The sequence below is a fragment of the Mugil cephalus genome, chromosome 17 (assembly GCF_022458985.1).
Source record: "Mugil cephalus isolate CIBA_MC_2020 chromosome 17, CIBA_Mcephalus_1.1, whole genome shotgun sequence".
Lineage (NCBI taxonomy): Eukaryota > Metazoa > Chordata > Actinopteri > Mugiliformes > Mugilidae > Mugil > Mugil cephalus.
In genome coordinates, this window is record NC_061786.1 from 8,968,270 (window position 1) to 8,991,935 (window position 23,666).

The 23,666-nt window shown below is 42.5% G+C and overlaps 1 protein-coding gene across 1 annotated transcript in view; it reads left to right on the top strand.

The window, feature by feature from the left end:
• The first annotated feature begins 9,222 nt into the window (after positions 1–9,222).
• dnajc17 (DnaJ (Hsp40) homolog, subfamily C, member 17) overlaps positions 9,223–23,666 on the top strand; it is a 29,236-nt gene continuing 14,792 nt past the window's right edge. Inside the window, exons 1-10 of the mRNA XM_047610868.1 lie at positions 9,223–9,418; positions 14,395–14,464; positions 15,822–15,880; positions 15,969–16,056; positions 16,190–16,266; positions 16,900–17,017; positions 17,673–17,722; positions 19,537–19,614; positions 21,470–21,550; positions 22,163–22,282. Coding sequence (XP_047466824.1) covers positions 9,338–9,418; positions 14,395–14,464; positions 15,822–15,880; positions 15,969–16,056; positions 16,190–16,266; positions 16,900–17,017; positions 17,673–17,722; positions 19,537–19,614; positions 21,470–21,550; positions 22,163–22,282 — 822 coding nt within the window. The 5' untranslated portion in view covers positions 9,223–9,337. The remainder of the gene's footprint in view (positions 9,419–14,394; positions 14,465–15,821; positions 15,881–15,968; positions 16,057–16,189; positions 16,267–16,899; positions 17,018–17,672; positions 17,723–19,536; positions 19,615–21,469; positions 21,551–22,162; positions 22,283–23,666) is intronic.

Sequence of the window (23,666 nt, forward strand, 5' to 3'; positions counted from 1 at the left end):
CGCTGCTGAGCTCGAGACTTCCGGTTAAAACTTTCGAAATAAAAGGCGTAGGATTTTTTTTTTTTCCTCGCATGAGTAACAAAAAAAGTCACAAGTTGCTCCAGCAGTCTCATGATGTTTGATAAATTGATCAGCATTCTACTTGTATAATATTCAATTCCTCTTTCTGCTTTTTTTCCAGTGTCATCACTGGGCATTACTTCCTCTGGTAACTGTAAACTCCTGTAAAAAGGAAGACGCACAACAATTGTGAGATGTGGGATCTGGTCCCCAGCACCAACCCATTTCATGGAGAGTGTGCATACATCATTTTAAAACCATAAACTGGTGGGGAATAAATGGAACACAATAGGAGTAATCTTTCCTACAAAGTTATGATATCAAGAATACAACATTTAGCTTCCCAAATGTTAAAATAGTCGACCTCACTGCAAATAAAGCATCACTTGGTGACGAAACTTAGACCCTCTAGCAATATGAACACTTGGATTGCACAATGATTTAGCTCCATTGGAGGGATAAAATAGCCAGGCAAATTCAAATCAAAATAGCCCAGCATCTAATAAAACATCTGCATTCGCAGCGCATTACACTCCACCTCCAGGTGGGCTACTGCTACATCCGCTAATCGCTTTATGCTTCTGTTCACCGTGCTTACGTCGGAACCCTTTCTTTTCTTTTACTTTAAACAGTGATCCGTCTTTGTTCCGTCCTCTGCAGAGATGCGGGGTTTGAACATTCAGACATGAGAGCAACCTTGGGAAGGGAAAAAAAAAAACATTTCCTTCACTGGTAGGCAAAGATGAGCACAGTTCCTAAGCAACCTGTCTTTGAGAGACACAAGGTGGAATCCTCTGTTGAACACAACTTTTTTTTCTTTCTGCGTTTTTATGTTTTCAAAGGGACTAGGTCCAGTATGATGCACATGATTACAGCGATACGTAGGCCCACCCTTGAAAGGCTTGCCACTTTGATACTGTTAATGTAATACTATTAGAAAATGCACCAATTAAGACATTTAGAAGGCATGTTAAATATATCTGGCCATATTTGATTTCAATATATGTAAATGTGTGTACGGTATATTGTGATGTGCATGCCGAGGCTTCCATTGTGGTTTTATTTTGAAGTCAGAATTCCTGGATTCCTGGTGCTGTTGTGCCTGTGATTGTGCAGCTTGAAGCTGTTTGTGATGCTGAGTGCAGCCAGTGGTCGGGCCCTCCTCCCACACACCCCATCCCACCAGCAGGCAGACAGTGGATCGGTTGAAAAGAAATGGTTTGGTTCACGTAAATCGTCCAACCACTGTTGGCGGAACAAGATGCAACAAGAAAGCACGGTGCTCTTGAATTCATATGGTTACAAATGAAGATGCAATGCCCAGACTTGAGGTGGTTGGACTTCCCCAAAGAGGCATGTGTGCAACATGTACCAGCATCTCAGACCAATGGTGTTTTACTTGAACACATTAATCTTAAACACACCAATCTTTGTTCATTTCTCCCTGAACATCATTCACTTTGTGCAGGAGGCCACAATAGAGTTTCTCACCGAGCATGTGAATCAGACAACCCCTTTCCTGTGTTGAGAATGTGTAGCGGGGCATTGTTCCCTTTCCTTTTGTGACTCGGGACTATTTAGCTTCATAAGGTTTCACCGCCTCAGAGAGTAGCAGCTATGCTGGTGTTGCATTGTTGCACACACTGTAAAACTAAAAAATGTAATATGGCAGAATTATACTGTAATGTAATGTAAAATAACGTGAAATCATTGTAACGGTGGAAACACGCGTGTAAACACGATATTTGTGTTCTTTTACAAAAAACATTAGAAATACATATATTTAATATTAAAATATGTTCACAAATATATCGCAATTTTACAAATATCTGTCTGAGCAGTTACCGAGATGCAGTGGAATGGCACTCAGTACAAAAAGAGACTCTTTCTGTCTTTAAACCAAGGTGAGGCACTGGAATTCAGACAGATTGAGCTCATGCTTGTGATGCAGGACCAGCATGTAAACTTTATTGTTACACCTCATGATATGTCCTATATGCCAGCATTTGCATTGCATGAAGTGAAACAAGCAAAACAGAGCATGAAATGTTGGAAGTCTGAGCAGAAACTAGATTATTATCATTTGCATATGAACAAGCTTCGTGGGACAAGAGTTATTTCACTTAAGCGTAGCATTGATAGTCATCTGGAGTTTGAAAGATTAAAATCTGACAGTTACAGTATTTCTCATCCCTTCCCTCCCTTCATGCCTAAACTCAGAGACCCTGGGCCTTTGCTGGAGCATCTGCAATGTTTAGGAGTTGAGGAATCTGGAGGACCTGAGCTACCTGCAGGAGACTGACCTCCTTTCGTCTGTCACTGCTCAAAAAGACAAGTATGTGTTTCAATTTGTACAGAATAAACTTTCGCATTAAAAAAAATGTGCACAGTCAAAATCAAGTTAATCAATGCAGTCCAATACAGCAGTTCTACTATGAATTATACATCAAAGAGTCTTCTCCACATTTTTGTTGATGTTTTGAAAAATGTGATGACTACACACTACACCTTGTTCATCATTGATTTCATAGTGGGTCTTAGTCGTGGTATACTGCGTCATATTGAGAAAGGAACAGTTTGAAATATACCGTTTGGCCACTGAGGGTAGAATTATGTTAGGTAATAATTTACCCGCATTGAGCTATGTGATGTCTGTGTTTAAATATTATTACTATCTGTCCTTTAATAAGGCCAACAACATGTCTTGGACAGTCCTCCAAGCAGCCAGAGCAACCAACAATTGAGCAGAGCCAGTACCAGTACAAGTCCAGTAACACAGTCTGACCAGATGCCCCTCTCTGGTGAGTACATGCACCCGTTGCACAGAATTACTCTTTTGGGTTAGATGGGCTGAAAAATAATATAATCTACCTGTAACTTAGTGTAATATAGTACAAGCAGCAGTGAATTGACAGTGTGCTTATAAATCAGTATCATCAATTGGGTCTATCTTCTCTAGATTCTGATTCAGTATCAAATGACACACAACTAATGATGGGATGGGATAATGGGATGAACACATGATATTTTATTACAATGTACACAAAAAAATGACTTTTGTATCCAGCAGTAGCAATAGTTCCCCACAACAATATGTTGTTCATTTAGTTCCCATGTATAGTCAGTCTGGTGTGTATTTTCTTTGTAGTATGTTATGTTGAGATCTTGCAAGCTTGTCTGTCCCAAAGCAACGGTGTCGTCTATAGTGGGACTCGTGTGACTGCTGTGGTGTTGGAAAAGGCTGTATCTTGCACCTTTATCCTGGTCCTGCCTCTTAAACTGTTATTAGCTGTTATTATTTAACAACACCTAATGTTTTCTGTGTTCTCTTCAGGTGGTTACAGCTCAGAAACTGCAACTTCACCACGGTCAACAAGTAGTTCAAGTATGGACACCATACCTCTGGATAGAGTATGGATTAATTTCCAGTGAGGTTTCACCAAGTTTGTAATCAATGTTGTGGATGTATGGTGACTTGACCAGGTTATAGATGCCTTGTATGCAAGTTGGTAATTCAACTATTATTTTTTCTATTTTTTTTCATTACCAGTTCAAGTTGAATTTTGTTTTTTTTTGTTTGCTGTAATAATGGTTACTTGTTACAGTTGAATAAAAATACGAAGAATGGGAAATTGTAGCCGTTCTTGTTCAGCTTAGTCTCATTGAAACACAACAATTCATTTCCCACTGACCCAAAACCAGTTTAAACCATTTAAAATTAAAATAATTCTGGTGTTATTAGGTGAGTATATATATATTATTATTTTTAAGTCCTTTAAATATTCAGGAAATCAATGTAAAAGAAATCCCAAAAATTACAATAAACATTAAATTGTTGCAGTTGTTCACCCAATATGTAGTTACCTTTTTCTGACATGTTTTGAAAGATCAAATTATTGTTGTATACTGTTATATTACATCTAATATAGTTATATACAGCCTTTTTAAATCAAATAATGCCATTACAACCAACTAATAAGAGCAAATTTCTGTAACTTTAAGCATTTTTATTCATATTACAATGTTAATTTGCCATCTTTATGGGTAATTTCATTGTTTTAAAATCTAAAATGTTTGTACTTAAACGTTAAAAACAACATAAAACGATTAAATATCCATTTGATGTTTTGAATCTCATTATTTTGTGTCATATACTGTTATATTAGATCAAATATAAATTATTATACAATCACTTCCCATAAAATAATGTCATTAAAACCAACTAATAACAGCACGTTTCTGTAAATTTAAGCATTATTATTTGTAGTACAACATTTATAGGTAATTTAATTGTTTTAAAATGTGAAAATGTTTCTAATTAAATGTTAAAAAACAACCTGAAATCAAGGCAAAATCTTGTTAAAACTACAAGTACAAACTGTATTTTATTTATAGAAAATAACTGTATTTTTACGAGAAAGTACTTTTCTGTTATTTCACAGTACTTTTATGGTGCCCCAGCTGCCAGAAATTGACCATTTTTTTAGGATTTTTTTTTTATTATTTTATTTTTACAGTGCCGCTTAAGGCTCCCCAATGGCTTGTTAATGTAAAGGAGGATGGGGTTTCTATCGAGAAGACCACTGAAACGGGGGCAGCATCGAGTTACCGCACCAAAGAATATGCTGTGTCGCTGTGTTTCCATCTTGGGAAGGCACTGAGGCTGCTTTGTTTGGACAAAAGCTTTAGAGCAAATATTGCAAACTCATCCTTGATAGCTGTCTAGACCAGCTTGTTGAACAGGATCGCAAAAGTGTTTAAGTGATTAAAAGTCAACATTGCCCATGTTGTGTTTCAGCGTGTTTTAGTCGGTCGCAGTCGTTTTGGTTCAGTTTGGTTCACGGTAATTATGTGAATGAACGAATTCTACATAGGCGGCGAGTAACAAAGCTTTTCGGTGCAAACATCCTGAGAGAAGCCACTTTTATGACCACGTTTCTAACGCGTTGATCCCAAAATTATAAAACTGTCAGGCCGGGACTCGAAGCAGAACTCAGGACTCAGTATGCAGAGATGACAAAGGGGGTTTAATTGGAATGTTCAGAGATCCCTCACAGAGGGACAAACAAATGGCCACAAAAATTCCTGGACATAATTCTAATCAGTGAAAACAAAAACTCTCCAAAAGGAGGAAATACAAATCGAAGAAACAAATCACTAAATAAACACAAAACACTCCGAATGGAGGAAAACCTCAGAACTGAGGAAATAACTAAGAAAAGACTAGACAAACAAAAACTATCTCTCCGAGAGGATTCACAGGCTTACTTGGAAATTCTTTGGTTGAAAACATGAAGCAAGGCACGAGAACAAGTTGACGACGACAACACTCTGGCACAAGACAAGGGGAACGCAGACTACTTAAACACATGGAGGGAAATAGGGGACAGGTGGACACAATCAGGAATCAGGGAAGACAATCAGACTTGTGACACATGAGGAAGGGCAAGTGGCCTGAAACGAGAGGAGCGTTACTTTTCAAAATAAAACAGGAAATGACAGGACAGAACAACCCCAAGACAAGACGCCCTCACCACGGTGTGACAAAAACAATCTGAAAATACCAAGTACCTTTATCACGACCTTAAATCACCCTGCTAGACTGGAGAAAAGGAGAGCTATTCAGGGACACGTCAGGACATGCTCCTGAAAATAGAGAACCCACTGTTTTCAGAAAATGCTGAACTGACGATTATTCTGGATTAGATGGGGAATAAAAACAATATTATTGCCAAGTCACAGGCAGGCTCATGTCAAAGTGAAAGTGAAAGCACAAATTCATCATCTCTTTTGGAAGTTTTATGAAATTAATTCAGTACAAATGCGATAGATTTTGTCACTAGATGCCAGATGTTGATATGATATTCAGCCAGCTACTCCTTTGATATATGCCCCCCAATATCCAAATACAGCACTGAATCCGCAAATAAATTTAGATTTAATGTGACAGCAGTTTGTCCCCCCTCCCTCCCTTCCACCTCCTTTTAGATGATAAGGAGCAGCGGCTTACTGCCTCTGGGATGGAGCAACAATGCTGGGAATGCAGTCATCACTTTGCCAGCCTGGAGCAGCCCACATTAACGGTGCACCTTTTGTTTGCGATTCTGCACTTTTTTTTCTCCTTTTTTTCCCCCTCCCTCATCCTCACATACCAGCAGACATAACGGGACCATAGTCATAGACATATGTTGAAGTCAGAATTCCTGGATTCATGGTGCTGTTGTGCCCGTGGTTGTGCAGCTTGAAGCTGTTTGTGATGCTGAGTGCAGCCAGTGGTCGGGACCTCCTCCCACACACCCCATCCCACCAGCAGGCAGACAGTGGATCGGTTGAAAAGAAATGGTTCGGTTCACGTAAATCGCCCAACCACCGTCGGCGGAACAAGATGCAACAAGAAAGCCCGGTGCTCTTGAATTCATATGGTTACAAATGAAGATGCAATGCCCAGACATGAGGTGGTCGGACTTCCCCAAAGAGGCATGTGTGCAGCATGTTTCAGCATCTCAGACCAATGGTGATTTACTTGGGACAACACATTAATAAAAATCCTCGACGGCAGCACAATACACCAATCTTTGTTCATTTCTCCCTGAACATCATTCACTTTGTGCAGGAGGCCACAATAGAGTTTCTCACCGAGCATGTGAATCACACAACCCCTTTCCTGTGTTGAGAATGTGTAGCGGGGCATTGTTCCCTTTCCTTTTGTGACTCGGGGCTATTTAGCTTCCTAGGGTTTCACCGCCTCAGAGAGTAGCAGCTATGCTGGTGTTGCTTTGTTGACCAGCTTAAGGCTCCCCGATGGTTTGTTAATGTAAAGGAGGACGGGGTTTCTATTGGGAAGACCACTGAAACACGGGCAGCATCGAGTTACAGCACCAAAGAATATGCTGTGTCGCTGTGTTTCCAACTTGGGAAGGCACTGAGGCTGCTTTGTTTGGATAAAAGCTTTAGAGCAAATATTGCGAACTCATCCTGAATAGATGCCTAGACCAGCTTGTCGAACAGGATCACAAAAGTGTTGGATTAAAAGTCAACATTGCCCATGTTGTGTTTCAGCGTGTTTTAGTCGGTCGCAGTCGTTTTGGTTCAGTTTGGTACATGGAAATTATGTGAATGAACGAATTCTACATAGGCGGCGAGTAACAAAGCTTTTCAGTGCAAACATCCTGAGAGAAGCCACTTTTATGACCACGTTTCTAACGCGTTGATCCCAAAATTATAAAACAATCTGAAAATACCAAGTACCTTCATCACGACCTTAAATCACCCTGCTAGACCGGAGAAAGGGAGAGCTATTCAGGGACACGTCAGGACATGTTCCTCAAATTAGAGAGCCCACTTCTTTCAGGAAATGCTGAACTGACAATTATTCTTGATTAGATGGGGAAAAAAAACAATATTATCGCCAAGTCACAGGCAGGCTCATGTCCGCAAAGCGAAAGCACAAATTCATCATCTCTTTTGGAAGTCTTATTAAATTAATTCAGTACAAATGCAATAGATTTTGTCACCAGGTGCCTATAACCAGATGTTGATATGATATTCAGCTATTCAGATGTTGATATATATTGCTCCTTTAATATTTCACAACTAGCTCTTAAAATCAAATCCTTTTTTTTTTTTCAATTAAAACAAATTAATTTTTCTTTCAGCTTGGTTGTTTCTCTTCTTATTAGTGACTACAAGAGTGCGTTAAAAAAACTCCAATCCAAGTTTAAAAACCATCATGAAGTGTAAACAACAGAGCTAAACAACAGAGACTAAAAAAGACTTTTAAAAACACAGCTAGAGCTACCAACACTCACAAATCTAATTCAAATAGTTGCACCGACTTCAGTTTGGATTTTGTCATGGCCCATGGTGCTGGCAGCCTAAATTAGCTGAGGACCTGAGTAGAGGACACTATGATCTGAATGCAAATAAAGGTGGAGCTCAGCTACCCAGAATATAAACATATGGTGTAAACATATGGTGTTTTAAGAGCCTTATTCCAGTAATCCAAGAAAGCGTTGAATAAGGTCAGCTGGACTTGTAGAATTTCTTGAAGACGTTTGGCCACCAATCGGAGTAGCTTCTTCAGTTCTGATAAACATCAGTTTAACACCAGTCAAACATCAGTTTATCAGAACTGAAGAATCTACTTGGATGAGTGGCGAAATGTCTTCAAGAAATTCTACAAGTCCAGCTGACCTTATTCAACGCTTTTTTGGATTACCATGACCTGGGTGACTGAGAACCTTCACAGACTTATTCCAGTAAACCATGGCTGATTCGCTGGCAGGAACGCGCGGACACACACACACACACACACACACACACACACACACACACACACACACACACACACACACACAAACAAACTAGCAGTTTCTGTTGACAAAAGTGCAAAAACTACATTTTTTTTAGACGGGGTTGCTGCTAAATGTCTTGTCCACCAGAGGGCGCTCTCATTCTGATTAAACGATCTAGTGTTATATTAATCTTCATGTAACATGTTGAGGCGGCTATGGCAAATGCGTACCTAGGTTTTTATTAAATAAATGAACAAATACACGTTTTATGTATTCTTATACATAAATTTGTATTTTTGCAATACATCTACCATTTACATCTGTATATATATTTATATCTGCATTTTTGCACTGTCTGTATCTTCAACTGGTAGGTGTGTGTGTGTGTGTGTGTGTGTGTCCATCTATATATATATATATATATATATATATGCTGATTTTGATATATCTTATTTGTATTCTGCCTTGCTTGTAATGTATCTTTAATTTTTTCCATACATAGTCCACCTGCACACCGTGTGCACTGTTTGTGTGACTTGAATGTTTCTGAACCGCTGCTGCAAACACCTTGAATTTCCCCATTGTGGGATAAGTAAAGGCATATCGTTTCTTATCTTATTTTCGTGTGTGTATAATATGTGATTCAGACCAACCCTGTCAGGACAGGAAACGGCTCGGTATTGCTGCCTGCATAAAAGAAAACGTCAGTAATGCATAAAAAGCACCAGGTCGTGGGCACCAAAATTCTAAAATAGCTTTATACATCAGTAAATGACACACAGCCCGAGAGAGAGAGAATCTGAGAAAGAAAAAAAAAACTACATTTCCCCGAGTTTCAATTCATATCCTGGTTCAAAGGCCGCGCGCTCTGGAACCCGGAACAACAACAAACAACCAGCCAAACGTTCACGTTTGAATAACTGCGCTAACAAGCGTTGCACCGAGATTTTCTGTGCTGCTGCTGTTGCATTTCTTTGGCAGACATGTCCGGAAAGGCAAAGGATATCCTACAGATGGACCTGTACGGTTTACTCGGCATTGAAATCACTGCTACGACGAAAGAGGTGCGTAAATTAATTAGCCGTCAGAGCTAGCGTTGGCTAATTGGCTAACCATGCACCCATGACTGTTAAGTTGCGCGTTTCTTTTTGGAGAGGACGGTTTTAAATAACCTTTTATATTACGAGTGTTAAACGATAAAGAGCCACGATATACTGTCTGTAAGCTGAAGGCACTGACAGCTGACTGTCATGGGCTTGTGTTCGTGTGTGTTTGTGACGTGTGTGCGTGTATAATAACTAAGTCAAGGGGTCTTTTTTTGGTTAAAGTATGGGATTGTTCATCCAGGAAGACACGAAATCAGACAGAAGTCATGAAACATTCAAACCGGCTTAAGGCTGAATCTTTCAGCTGTGATACACCGAAAAGGCCACTGAGTGGAGACGTTGCATCAGGCAATACTCTGTGTGACACACTAAACATATGGCATGACTTTAAACGTGAAGCTTTGAATCTATAATGATGTCCAAATTCATTATTTCACCCACACGGACATATAAAAGGTTAAATACGCGTGCTATCCTCTTTATAACTTAAACGAAATTCTGCCTGAGTGAAGTTTGCGTCTGTGTAGCTTTTCAGTGAACAGAGGGATGATTCCCACCGCCTCTATATTTCATCTCCCAAGCCACATTGGTTGACCATGACTTCCTGAACCCATCCCTTTCCCTACAGCCTCTGTTCCTCGCAGTTTCCGCCATCCGCAATCCGCAGGCCTGAAGGGAACTCGAAATCGCTGCCAAAAGGAGGGATGAAGTTAATTTCTTAATTGGATTTCAAAGTTTCTGTCCTCCCCAGAGGATTATCCTCGAGGAAGTCAGCGGTTGTGGCTTGGGCAGAATTGTGGCTCCAAAGCGGAGAAGGCTGGTTCTGTGAGGTCTGTTGATGGTCGAGAGAGATAGTGGGTTTTTTTTGTGTATGTGTAGTGCATTGAGTCTTGTGGGGCGGGGGCTGCAAAATCAATCAAGTGTGTGAAGGCAGATGTCATCGGATGGGCTACTTATCCCAGTTGTTTTGCCCGCTGCTCCGTCACCACTATTAGGCATGTTGTTTATCACAGAGAAAAGGGAAGGGGCTCATCCCAGTGTGGGCTTAGCCACATCTTGTAAAACATCGCTTTGACGCAGAGGTTTTGCATTCTGCACATCCTCCTGGTTCTATTTAGCATCTCTTTCTATGATCACTGCTGCTGACCGTCCTCTGTGCTTGGGTGGCTGATAAATTTTCAGGAAACTGGCACGTCAGAGGTTATGATTTAACGACTACAGATGACTGAGGTTTGCTTTATGATTGTAGTGCTAAGGGAGGGTTTTGCTGCAGGCTAGCCACCATATAAAGAGTTCTACCTACCACAGATTGCTTGGTGAAACAATGTCAACAGCCAAGACCACACAAAGGTTCCTGTGGCTTTTTTAGCTACTTACATTTTAATGCACCTATTACCTAATGTGTTGCACTGTGTGCAGTGACTACGTGCCTGCATGATTTACTTCCAGACGGAATATCCAAGGACAGGTGATTGCATTGTGTAACAGCTCTTAAACAAATTTCTCAAAGTGATGACAGCATCTTTACTTGGTGAGGGGAAGGTAGATTGAACGTCGTTAGAGATGCAATCCAGACTTTCAGGTTTTTCCATATCAGAGAGAATCGCACCTGATGGTCGTGTATTACGTCAGGGAAAAAAAACAAAAAATATCTCAGACCCATGAAATGAAAGTAAAAACACAATTTGTTATTAGTTTAGTATTAGTTAACATGGGATCATTAATTGTATTGTTACAATTGCATCGCAACAGTACCTCAATTCTGAGTTACAGCTCAACGTGACTGGAGGTTTCAGGCTCACAAGTACACGCACACACGGAAAGTCAATCTCACTGTTGCTCTTGATTACGTTCTTTTTTTTTTTAACTTTAACTTTAACTTTTTTTCTGTTGTCTACACCTCCTTTGCCCCTGTCCTGGTCTTCTCCTCCTTCCTTCTTCCTGTTTTCGTCTTATGATTTTCCTCCAGCTGATAATGTCCTGTAAAAAAGCAGAGCATTGTCATTAAGGAGGATGGGCCCGTGGCAGATCAGGCAGCTAATCAGCCACGCAGGCTGGGGGCCCTACCGGGGCCGTGCTGCGGCTGCACCAGGACCAGTTTGTCAGCTATAATTGGCACCAAAGGCTGGTGTAATGAAGACAAGATGTGGGCAGGCAGTTAAGACTGTGGCAAACGGGGATCAGGGCAACCGAGAGGGTCTTGTTTTTCACAAGGCACTAACCATTAGGCTACTGTTGGCCTGCTGCAAGTAGATTGTAGTCTTCTCCTGATTTTGTGGGACATAGTTCATTTTATCCCATCCTGCTTACCATATGCATGAGACAAGGTAAATTGGCATGTGAGGTGGAATAATTTAAATCTGAGAGAGAGAAGACACTGGAATTAAATAATCATCTGTAAGCACAAGGGAGAGCAGTTGTTTTCAGCCAAGGAGTTGCTAGGGTTTTCTTTTTTTTTCCCCCTTCTTGTGATCAATTCAAGAGCCAGACCTCTAAGGTCATGGTGAGCTGCACAAAGATAATTGCCTCAGTAATTGACTGGATTAGCTCTGTAAGAAGATGCCACTCGATTCCGAGAGCTCTTATCCACACATGTGCAAACGTCTTCAGATTGGCCGCTTTTGCTCCTAGTTTGTACGACCAGCGGGCTCCAAGGTCTTCCAGCATTGATTAAGGCTTGCGTGTTACGGCATTGATGGGAGTAATCATGCATTATTTAACAAAACAGCACTGTAGGCGCAGTTGAGACAAGATACGAGAGCATGAAGGATGTGAGAGGGAGTGAAACGGATAAGGAAGGGGGGGGGGGAGTTGGACAGAAAGGACGGTAAGCTAATGAACCGAAATGCAGAGGAGCGTGTGTGAGCTGGAGCTAAAACTTAACAATGATGAGAGCGTAATGATGACATGCGGCGTGGCAGTCCTGCACTGGTGATGACAGGTTGAACTTGTCAGGCTTCTCAGCTGGCTAAACCTTTGTCTCGACAACGGCAAACATCTGCCGTGTTTACCGAAGACGTGGAGACGTTTATCTCGTCAGCTGGCTGCAGGTGATGAAGAACACGCGAAGCAGAATGAACGTGAGAAGCATACGCGAGGTGATCGCTTACGAAGTCGTCTCGTAAGGCTGACTGGGCTGGCTTTGTCGCACTTCATCTCGGAGACAACCAGCATTTTCGAATGTGTGTCAGTGACAATAACTATTAACCTTTTAGTTTAGCTTGTACCTCACTAAAAGACTTTGGCCAAATCAAAGATGGAGAGCACGTACAAAAGAAATGGAGAAATAGACAGTGGGAGGCTCAAAAGGGGATGCAGACTTAGGCCAACCATAAGCATATGTGTTTGGCTCTGGTCCACAGCCCTGCGTGTCAGTCTGAATCTCTTGGTAGGCTCTGTGTGCCAAGCAGTGAGACTAAATATCCCTTAATGATGTCTAGTCTCTCGAAGCCCTCTCAGTGAACCAAGTTCTCATTTACCACTGGAACTAAAATCCAGTCGAGATAGAAGGAAGGACTTGTGACATTTAGGAGCTGTCTGAGCCACAGTAATCTCCAGAGTGTTCTCTCTAGAGACTTGTTTGGATTCATATAATTGTGTGTAAGTTTAGCTCTTGTACCTTGGACGGTGGGCACCCAGCCTAATGTGCGCAAGTCGACTGTCATGGAACCTCTTTGGAGTTGTTGTTAAAAAGCTCAGACACTGATGGATTACACCATTCTTCTTGGTTCCCTTAGAGTTGAGTTCTGTTTCAACCCCTGTAAAGCCAGCTTTGTATGCTTTGGCATGCATTCTAAAGATAAAATTGTACAAAACAACTTACAGGGAAACATTGCATATGCCAGAGCACAAAGTGTCCAATGAAAACGTTTCCCAGGCACGGAGAATGCGGCCCGTAGCGCGCTGGCAGGAGATTGATTTGCACTGAGGAGCGGGTACGTGAAAACACGCAGATAATTGGCACGGCTGATTAAGTCGGCGGTGGGAATGTGTATGTGTCAATGTATGTGTTTGGTCTGGGATGTATGTGCCAAATCCTTAGCATGCGATGTTCATATATATATATATATATATATATATATATATATATATATATGGCGTTGTGTGCAGAAAGCTCGCACTCTACAGCCCCCTCTGGTCTCCTTGGAAAGCTTTTCTGCTTCCTTTCTTTCACCAAAGAAGCAAACATATAATGAAAGCCACCTTGCCATTAACTGGTCCCTGGAAGGACCAATGAACGGTTAACATTCCAAGCAGCGACCCAGAGTTTAAAAAATCAGCTATAACTAAAGCCTCGTATGACATTACAATGCTCCAAAGTATTGTTCGGTTTTTCCACTTTGGCATTCTAAACCTCAAAGGTCTTGACTACTAGCCTAAGATATTAATGATGTGTGACTGGTTTTGTGTGTTATTGAAACATATGGTTACATCTTTATTTAATATCGTGTGAATAAAGACTGTCTAATTTGAGGTTGCACCTTAGGCCACATTTATCTTGCGAACTGGCAGCGGGCTTGAGAACATTTTGGAATTGTTGCGCGTATAATTCACAGGGCAGTACACAACGTCACGGTGGTTAGCAGCCGTTGACAAAAAAGGGAAAAGGTCAAGAAGCGGAGGATTAGCTCAGGTGTTGATGTGATCCAAGCTACACAATACCTGATTTTTATACGCATGCGGAGGTCGCGTTTCAGCCCAAATGATTTAACGTGACCCCGCTGCACATGGTCTTTGCCATCATTTCAGTGAGCCCATCGGTTTTTATTTAGACTTCTGCTTTTAGGGCCAAGGGATGACAAGATAAAGATAATTAATAGTGAGAGCAAGAGAGTAGAGAGTGGCCAAAGTCTTTGCTTAACCGGATTATTCGCTCTCTCTGTGACCTAATCAGCATCGCTTTCCACTTTGCATTTCTCCGTTTTCTCTCCCAGATCAAGAAAGCTTATCGACAGAAAGCCTTGACGTGCCATCCGGACAAGAACCCGGACAACCCGAAAGCAGGTGAGTGTGCCAGTTGTCTGTGATTGTTTCTTTTTGCCTTCGCCGTGTCTCCATTCTGAACCGCAGACCGGTGCCATTGTTTTCTGAATGATTAGTGTTAATCATCTGACTGAGTGGCCATCGAGAACCAAAAAGTAGCCCTCTCGGCCCGGGTGAACTCGTGTCAGCCTCCTGTCGCGGAGCTAACCAGTGGGTGTTTCTCCCGCTGGCTCTCTAGCCAGACAAGACAAGCCAAACATCGCTAGCACCACGATCACCACAAGTGTTTCCACACTTCATCCTCCTCGGGCTCATCACTTCTCGTGCAGCCCGTAGCCAACCGGCATGTCAACAATTAGACCGTGAAATAACAATGTAGCTTTTAGTCGGTTGGGGTAAAAAGCACCTTGGACAAAAGGCTGGTCGTGGGGTATGTTTTCGAGACGAGTTTATGTGGTTGCTGGATGGTGCAGGCAATTCCTGATTATGTCAGGGGAGGAAAAATAGGAAATTGGTACGGTTGGGAGGGTGAGAGGGATAATACAAAAGCAGGGGGTCGGTTTCCCAGAAATGGAAAAGAAGCGGTTTGGAGGGCCTCAGCACTTGAACCCGCACATCAACTGACTTGGTATCTGCCGCACGAGAGCTGAGCGAGTCTTTGGACTCGCTTCCCTTCGGGAGAAAGCTCTTCGCATGTAAGAGGTGACTCAGGGGTCACGATTCTTCGCTGAGAGTGACGACACCCCCCCCGATAGCCCTCATTTTTCTCAACCCCCCGATGTTGTGACACCCTGAACTGCCTAGTGGGCATGGCAGGTCCCCTCCCCGCCATTTGAATTTCATTCCAGCCCATTATGTGCGTGCAGGTAACCCGACCGCCTTCGCTAGCAGCTCGATCTCCAGAGCCTTCTGTTAGTGTGCGCTGCCAGTCCCCACAGGGAGTAACAGTATCGGTCTGTTAGGCCTTCCCATAAGTGAATGATTAAGCCTGGCCAGTATAGTGCGGTGGTGTGCCGTTTGCAGGACGAGCTGGGGGGATTGTGGTCTCCCAGTGTACATTTGTCTGTATGTGTGTGTTAGATGAAAACTGGAGTGGTGGTGTCTGCGGCAGTGGCTCTTAATGAAAGATGGATGGGGAGAGGCAAGGGAATGCACGACTTTGTCATTGGAGGAAACGGGTTTCGTGAGACCTGTGGCAAAATTGGATTTCTCAGTTTGTGTCAGTTCCTGCGCATAATACCTTGGAATGTTTCCTGTAGAAATGGCACTCTCTTCTTTCTTCCAGCCTGTATCCCGCTGACAGTTACCGATATTATATTTTCGTGCATTCAGTATCCAGGTTTTCCGTAATGTCCCGTGTGTCGTCCCTCTCTTTTAGCGGAGCTCTTCCACCAGTTGTCCCAGGCTCTTGCGGTGCTAACTGATGCCGCTGCCAAAGTAAGACCACTGACTGCCTCTCAACCTGCAATAGAAAAACGAGTACGCTCTCAGACTGAGACACAGTTCTTCCTAATGATGTTTTCAGGCCGCCTACGACAAAATTTGCGCTGCCAAGAAACAGGCAGAAGAAAGAAACAAGAAGCTAGACGACAAGAGAAAGAAAATCAAGCTCGGTGAGTCATTTTCCTGCAGCATCTCAGAGGTTCTGATGTCGTATTGTGTGTTTTGCAGGTATTAAAAGTTCTGTTAATCATATTACACATATTAGCACAATATGGACTCTTGCTTTTATGTGTGTTGTGACAGACTTGGAGGCCAGAGAGAGACAAGCAGAAGCTCAGAGCCAAGAAGAGGTGCAAATCACGAGAACACTCGAAGAAGAGGTAGGAGCCTTTATAGAAACCACATGAGAGATGATTTAGCACCGCACATCGGCTCGGAGAGGCCAGCGAAAATTAAAAGATAAAAATTTAAATGCAGGCGTCAGCTGTGTACCGGGAACAAGGTATTCCAGTGAGTCCAGGAAACTCTGAAGCACACCCAGGTGCTTTTATTCTGCGTTTCGTCAAATGCTCTTTCCTGATTGAGCTGAAGTCGACCAAAGACTTGGGCCGGGAACAAAGGCCCTATCTTTTCACAGACATGTCATAATTATCAGTAGGCCCATTAGATGATATTGCATGACTTGATGCACTTTGTTCAGGAGGCCAATGATAAATAAAAACGGTGCGCATGCTTCCAAGGTGAGTCACGGCATGTGCTCATTGTGTTAAATGCATGTTAATACGAGGCAGTGTTCCTTGGGATGGAGGAGAGAGATAACCAATAGGTGGCACTGTTCCATTTTCTGTCTTCATCAACATGTTATTGGGCTTAGTGAAGCTTAGAGAGGAAGAGCAGTACTTCTGACATATTCTATTAGTGTTTATGTTAAAGTATTTTCTAGAAACGTGTCAGTTATTGCCTGCAGGTCTATTTGTGCACGTAATCTTATTGTTTGTTCTGTTTTCTTCAAGATTGCCCGTTTAAGGGAGGAGGGATCGAGGCAGCTTGAAGAGGAGCAGAGGCTCATCAGAGAGCAGATCCAGAGAGAACGCGAAGCAACGCAGCGAACGGGTGACTACACTCAGAGAAGTATGTCTACTCGTCAAGATTCACCAAACCAAACCAAATTCTTTGAAGTCCTCCTCCGCCGTGATGAATCCGGTTTGATCCACTGAAGACTTTTTACGATCCCAAAGCCTCAGCGTCCCTGCCACCGTACTTTCAGTCCAACCACAGCAGCCACCAGGCTCCCTTTGGCTCGGCAAATATTATTCACGTAATGGACAATAACAATAACCGAACTTATATTTGAAGAGGTCTATTTTAGTTTCTTGGCACGTTAGTATAGGAATAACATGCGCCACTTATACGCACATGGCCGTTCATCAAACTTTTGACCTCTTGATAATATTTTTTTGCATTAAAATACTATGGAAGCGTGTGTATTTCAGTGAAGCACTGAGTCCTGGCCTTAAACTAGACCCCTTTTTTGTGGCTGGACAATTACTCATGCAGAGTCAGCATGTCTTTTGAGTCTCTTCCATTTGCACGTACTCAGTCTTCCCCTGTATCAGCAGTCTGCCTTTAAGACATTTAACATGTGACGGCCATTTTAAAACGGCTGTCTACCTGCATGGGTCCCTCGACTGCTTTCTCGGATGCCTTTTTTTTTTTTTCAGCAAAAACAATTGTTTCTTTGTCTTTTCGCTTCACGGTCTCATCCTCCCCCTTATGCTTTTCCCAGACTCCGGATCGGAGAGATGTTCCAAGAGCAATGCAACCCCCAAATTAAAGGTAAGACTCTGGTCATGGAACAAGACCGTGTGGAAAGGTCGGGGTGAGGGTTGCAGTTGTTGGAGAGTAAAGCAGGAAGATAGAAAAAAAAAAAAAAAAAGGCGGGTTCCCAGTATGCTCAAGAGGAACCGCTCCATCTGAGTGAAAGTGCAGGCCGAGCCTCTTTGGGGGATTTTAGCCATTTGTATTTCATTATTTGGAGACCACATACGCCGCCTCACCGCCGAGCGCACATGCTGTTACAACGCCCATTTCTCTAGAGTAGGCACGACGTCGTCAGGAGACCAGTGTCAATGCCAAGAGGAGGCTTATTGTATTTCCTTCTGGAAACAGCAGTGTGCGTGTATTAACAGACACTGGGGATCTTAGCTAATATATTTAGACATTAAATCTGGCTCTAAACTTTCATAGTCATCTAGTGCAGCAAACTGACGTTTGCGCGCTCAGTTAGAAAAACAAACAGCAGCCAGACTGACAGAATCGCAAATCAGGCCTATGGGAACTTGCCGAATGCTGCCTGCAGTCAAAACTCATTTTAAAAGCTATACAAACGTTCTGCTTTTTCATACAGTTTCGTGCATGTGATGCTGAATCTCTGTCTTCAGGTTTCGCAAATTTGATTGAAAGTCTAATTAGACTTTTAGGATGATAGATTCAGTGAATCTGTTCATGATTGATTGACTTAAAAATCCTTATTTATTGAAGTCTGTCAGGCCGCGAAATGAATTTCCGTCCCCTTTGATATCATGACAGCGCTTTCATTTTTATTAGGTGGGTAAACATTAAATGCCATTTGGGTCGCTTCCACTAATATATTTCCTATCTGTATATTTATTTAGGCTACGAGCAAACACAGCACAGCGTTGTGGGCTGAAACCACAGACATCACATCATGCAAATACTTTAACATCCTGTTTAAAGATTAATGGGTAAGAAGGTCATCAGTGGGTAGAGGGGACTGCTCTTGGAAGGCGAATACGCTCTTTCAAGTGTAATTGTTGGTAAAAAAAAAAAAAAAAAAGACGCTATGCCGACTTTCCCAGAAATCACGGTTCTCTGACAATGAGCAGAAAGCTGGATCTGAATCAACACTCACTGCTTGCCATTTATAATTCTACTTTGTGCAGTTGATGTGATATTGGCTGGATGCTGCTGCACTTTGAACATGCATGTGAGAAATTACACAATATCTCTTTTTAGAGTTGACGGGAAATCGCAAAACGGCTTTTAGTGACGGGACTCAAAGCAAATAAAAAATGTAATATCTTCGGTTATTTCTGCCGTGGAAGTGGCTCTTATGGAGAAAGTAGTTATACAGGAATGCGCCTTTGTTCCTCAAGTGAGCGGGTTAAACACAGTTCAGACTGAATCTCTACACGCACCAAGGGAGAAGCTCCTCTCTCATAGTCCTTGAGCACCTTTGGGCATCAACCTGCCTTGGAGTACTTTGTGATTATCACAGGGAGTGATAGTTAAGCAGGTGAATCACCGTGGATTGTGAGGTCGAGCGGTTGCGTTAAGTTCCTCCCGTTTGACCCGTGGTATGAATGGAAACTGACTGCAGGTCTTTCAGGTGGTGAAGCTCCAACAGCTTTACAATGTTTTCCCCCCTTAGCTCCGCTCTGTCCCGATGATTTTTTAGCAATCTGTCTCTCATCAGAGCCGAGGCCCGCCTGGCGCTCGCCGACTCCTCGTCACCTGACTTTAATCAATTGCGCTCTAATGATCGGAGATTATCGTGCACTTCTTCGATTCTCGAAGGCCCTCGCGAGTAACATCATCGGCCTCTCCTTTCTGCCTTCTCTCTCTTTCAGCTGAAGTGGAAGTGTAAAAAAGATGACGACACGAATGGAGGCTACACCCAAGACATTCTCCTGAAACTTCTACAGAAGGTGAACTGAACACTGAATAAGCAGAGCACAGTGCTGCAAGACTAATAGTTTACTACACTTAATTTGCCTTTAGGATGTTTTTTTAACACAAGACAGTATTATAAGATTAGAGGAAAGTATCATTTTGGTTTAAGCAATAATCATGATGTATGTAAGGAATCAGGACAGGTTTATGGGGTTATTTTGCAAAGTACTTTAAATTTAAAAAAAAAAAAAAAAACTTCAATAAACTGTGAATTAAAATTTAATTAAATGATCTATGTGCACGGTAAAACCCCACAGTGATAGTAAATTATGTCTACCCTCGCTGTTCCAAGGCTGCGCCTCACGGTACCAAAACCTGCCTGCAGAGTCCGGCCATATTTGAGGTCTGCATGACATCAGTGCTGTAGATGGTTTTATTCTCCCCCTTAAATGTGGCCCATTAAGTTTTGTTGCAGTGAAAGTGCTGAGGGCAATGTTATAGTGCCCTTTTAAAGCCACGCACGGCATTGTTTGTGCCCCTCTTACCAGGTGATTAAGCAGTGCCAAGGGAGGCATTAGGAAATGTGCTCTTCTCATGCAACGCGGCACCACCTTCTGCCGTGATCCGTCACAGGGGCTTTTTTTTTTTTTTGGCGGGGGCATAGGTTGGCCCGAAACGAGGATAGGGCAAGTGTCACTGACGTCAAAAAAAGCACACAAATTTCTCTTCCGCACGCATGCAATCGATACGGCCCCAGACAGGGGAGAGTGAAGACCGTTCGAAAAAACAGCGTTGTTGCTTTTTATACTCTCAAGCAATGGGAATGCGTTTCAGGCAGAAAAAAAAAAAAAAAAAAAAAAAAACACTGTTTGAGATGGCAAGCTCCTCTGAGTGACAGTTATTAGTTCGGGGAAGTAGAAATAGCCACCGCTGTGTGGGAAAACGAGCATGATTCTGAGTATACGGCCATGCGTACGTGTGTGGACTTGTGTATTTTGGCTGCCTAAAATAATACATCTTCGTTTAATAGGGAAAAATATGTTAAGATATTTATATTTTTTGAAACAGAGGCCTTTGGAGAGTCTTCTTTGTCACTGTTGGCTTGCTCTAGAGTGTCCTTAGTCAGGATTAGCATTCCTGGACTTTCCCGTTCCCAGAAAGCTAAATTTTTCCAGACTTGAGTTGTGAAAGCTCACATCCCACAGTTTTCGCTAAGCGGAGGTTAATGACAGATAGCCTCGGTTATAGATGACACGCCTAACCTAACCTAATCTAACCTAACCTAACCTAACCTAACCTAACCTAACCTAACCTTACCATGAGCTCATTCCTGCCTTTTATTTATGGGTCAGATCTTAGTCCACTCTGCCAAGGTGCGTTTGTACCCCTCCTCTTCTTCTCGCCGTCTCGCGCAGACAGAAATTTAATGCTTTCCCCCCTTTTTGGCGTGGATTTCCCCTCTGTTCAGCTTTGTGGCAGGGAGTTGGATTTGAGAAAAATTCAATTTCAGCTTTCACGCTAAAGCTAGTGTTTATTAAATTCACTGGACGAGGAACGGCTAAAATGATGACGTCAGGTTTTCTGCTTCTAGTCTCTTTTGAGGTGTTACGAGGTCTCGGTGTTGCACATGATGCTGTTTGTAATATTACACTGTCCGGCCCAAACATACGAACCCTATCATTAGGTCTAATAAGCGAACACATATTGAATCCTAACCCGTATTCCAGAAGTCTCTTACTTGCACCAGTGTTTTGAATTTCTGACTGTGCATGTGCTTTGTGTTTTCATGGTTATGGATTGTGCTGTGAAAGGAAATACTAATTTGAACGTTCTGCATCTTTCCTCTTCCTCCAATTGACTTTTCTTTCCTCTCCCCTTTCTTGCTCCTAGTACGGGGATGTTTTGAATGTGATTGTATCGACTAAGAAGAAAGGAAGTGCTGTGGTCGAATTTGCAACTGTGAGAGCAGCTGTGAGTACCCAACTCTAACCCAGTCAGTGTCCTCGTTCTGTTTTTTATTTCTTTTTTTTTTTGATGATTAAAATATTCTCCAAAGTAGACGTTTGCATGGAACCACTTTTTTTGTTTTACCACCCGCTCGCCTCAGAGTTGCAGGTCACCTGCTGCGTTTTATTACGACTAAGAATGACACCTGTCAGAGACTTCCGAGCCTCGGGACAGTCTCAATTGATGTTCTAGTCCTGTACCCGTTTCTGTGCTGATGGGAACCATTGGATGGAACGGCTTGAGCGGTCTCATTGTTCCCCCGCTGTCTGGCTCCTAAGGCCCTTTGTCATGGTGGTACTTTTTTTTTTTGTTGTGGTTTCCTCACCACAACATGAATAAATGCCTGCCAGTCTTCACGGATCTGGGCACAGGTTCTGCATTTTCTTAATTCTGATCTCCAGGTCCCAGTGTCTGTGCAGGACAAACTCAGATTAGTCTGTTTTTCATCCCAGTATCCAGGTATAGGATGTATACATTACAACTTTTACAGAATGCGTGATAAGGAAGATTTTTTGAGGCTAAACCACTCACACGCACTCACGGATCTTTATGTGTTTTTTTTGCTCTGTTTCTCAGGAACTGGCTGTGAAGAATGAAAGCGGTTTGAGTGGAAACCCCTTGAAAATTTCTTGGCTCGAAGGGCAGCCCGAGGTTCTCACCACAGCATCTTTATCAGGCCAGTTCATGTCTTCACAGGTACGGGTCTAACACGAAAATGCACCGCTGTATTTCCTTCCCTCAGTCATGAAGCACGCCTGCCCTATGTTACAAAATCTTCCCATTTACACGGTCTCCAACACAAATACTCTTGCCTAAACACCACCCCACAAAGAGAGGTATGTAAACGTTCTGAGCTTTTATTTTCGTATCAGTGGTGCAAATATTGTCCCAGTGCTTGCACTCCATCCGTCTGGCCTAGAACAATGTGTTTGGTTAAATGGACCTCAGTTTATTTGTTTTGGAGTGGTGAGGCGCGGGCCAGGCACTGGCCCAAAGCCCCTGGTCGGCCTGCTCATTAACCAAAATGACCTGGGAGACCCCAGGAATGCTACACTTCACAGAGCTGCCTAAGAGAAGCAGCAGTAATGGTAGCTTGGCACGTGAGACTCACTAAATGCCGGCACTGGTGCTAAGTGAATCTGTATCGTTAAAAAAACAAAAAAACAAAAAAAAAACACGCAAGGCAGGCATTCATTTTTTAATTTTATGTTTTGGATCCGTTTCATTACTGGGAATTTAATATCTGGGACATTTGAAGGGATCGGTTTTAATTCTGAAGAGCAGACTTTGCCATTCAAAACCTAAATACTTTATTGAGAAAAAACCCCAATCTTAAATCCTTCTTTCTTTAATGTTTCGCCTAAAAATTCAAGTAGTTCATTCTGCACTCTTCACTTTTATGTAAGACTCCATATGCACATTTAGTCTTTTTTTTTTCTAGGGATTATCTCATTTCAGCTATTTCTACTGGGAATATTCCACTGAGTTTTTTTTTTCTTTCTTGCCGTTAGATTAATATGAAGTAATAATCTTTCGCAGCTCTTCTAAGTTTGCTCATGGGTGGATTTTCGCCCTCTATTTATCTGTATCTGCTGCTGAACTGGGTTTCACCCCTCAGCCCGCTGTGGGGTCCCATACCTCGTATTCAGGCCTAGCGCCTGAGATTGAGCCGGCACACTGGGACATGTCACACTAATCTCTTTAAATGTTATTATGGTAACCCGGTTTGCTTTACAGATATCCAGAGTTGATTGCTTCATCTTTTTTTTTTTTTTTTTGTCCTGTAACCGAGAATGAAAACACTACTATGGCCAGGTAATTTTGAAATTAGTCCTCAGTGAGAATACTTCTTGCTAAAGAGGCCCCACATGACATAGTGTAGATATTAGTGGTGTTGATCCACAGCTGGCCTGAGGTCGGTGGATACGGTAAAAGAAGGAGAGAGAGAGGTAATGAGAAGCCAGAACCGCAGAGGTCCTGTTTCTCTGACTCTATCTGCGATCTAAAAACCCGATCCCTCTCCTGTCGTGTACCTCTCCCTCGAGCCCCAGCATCAGCCAGCTGCAATCACAGAGGAGCA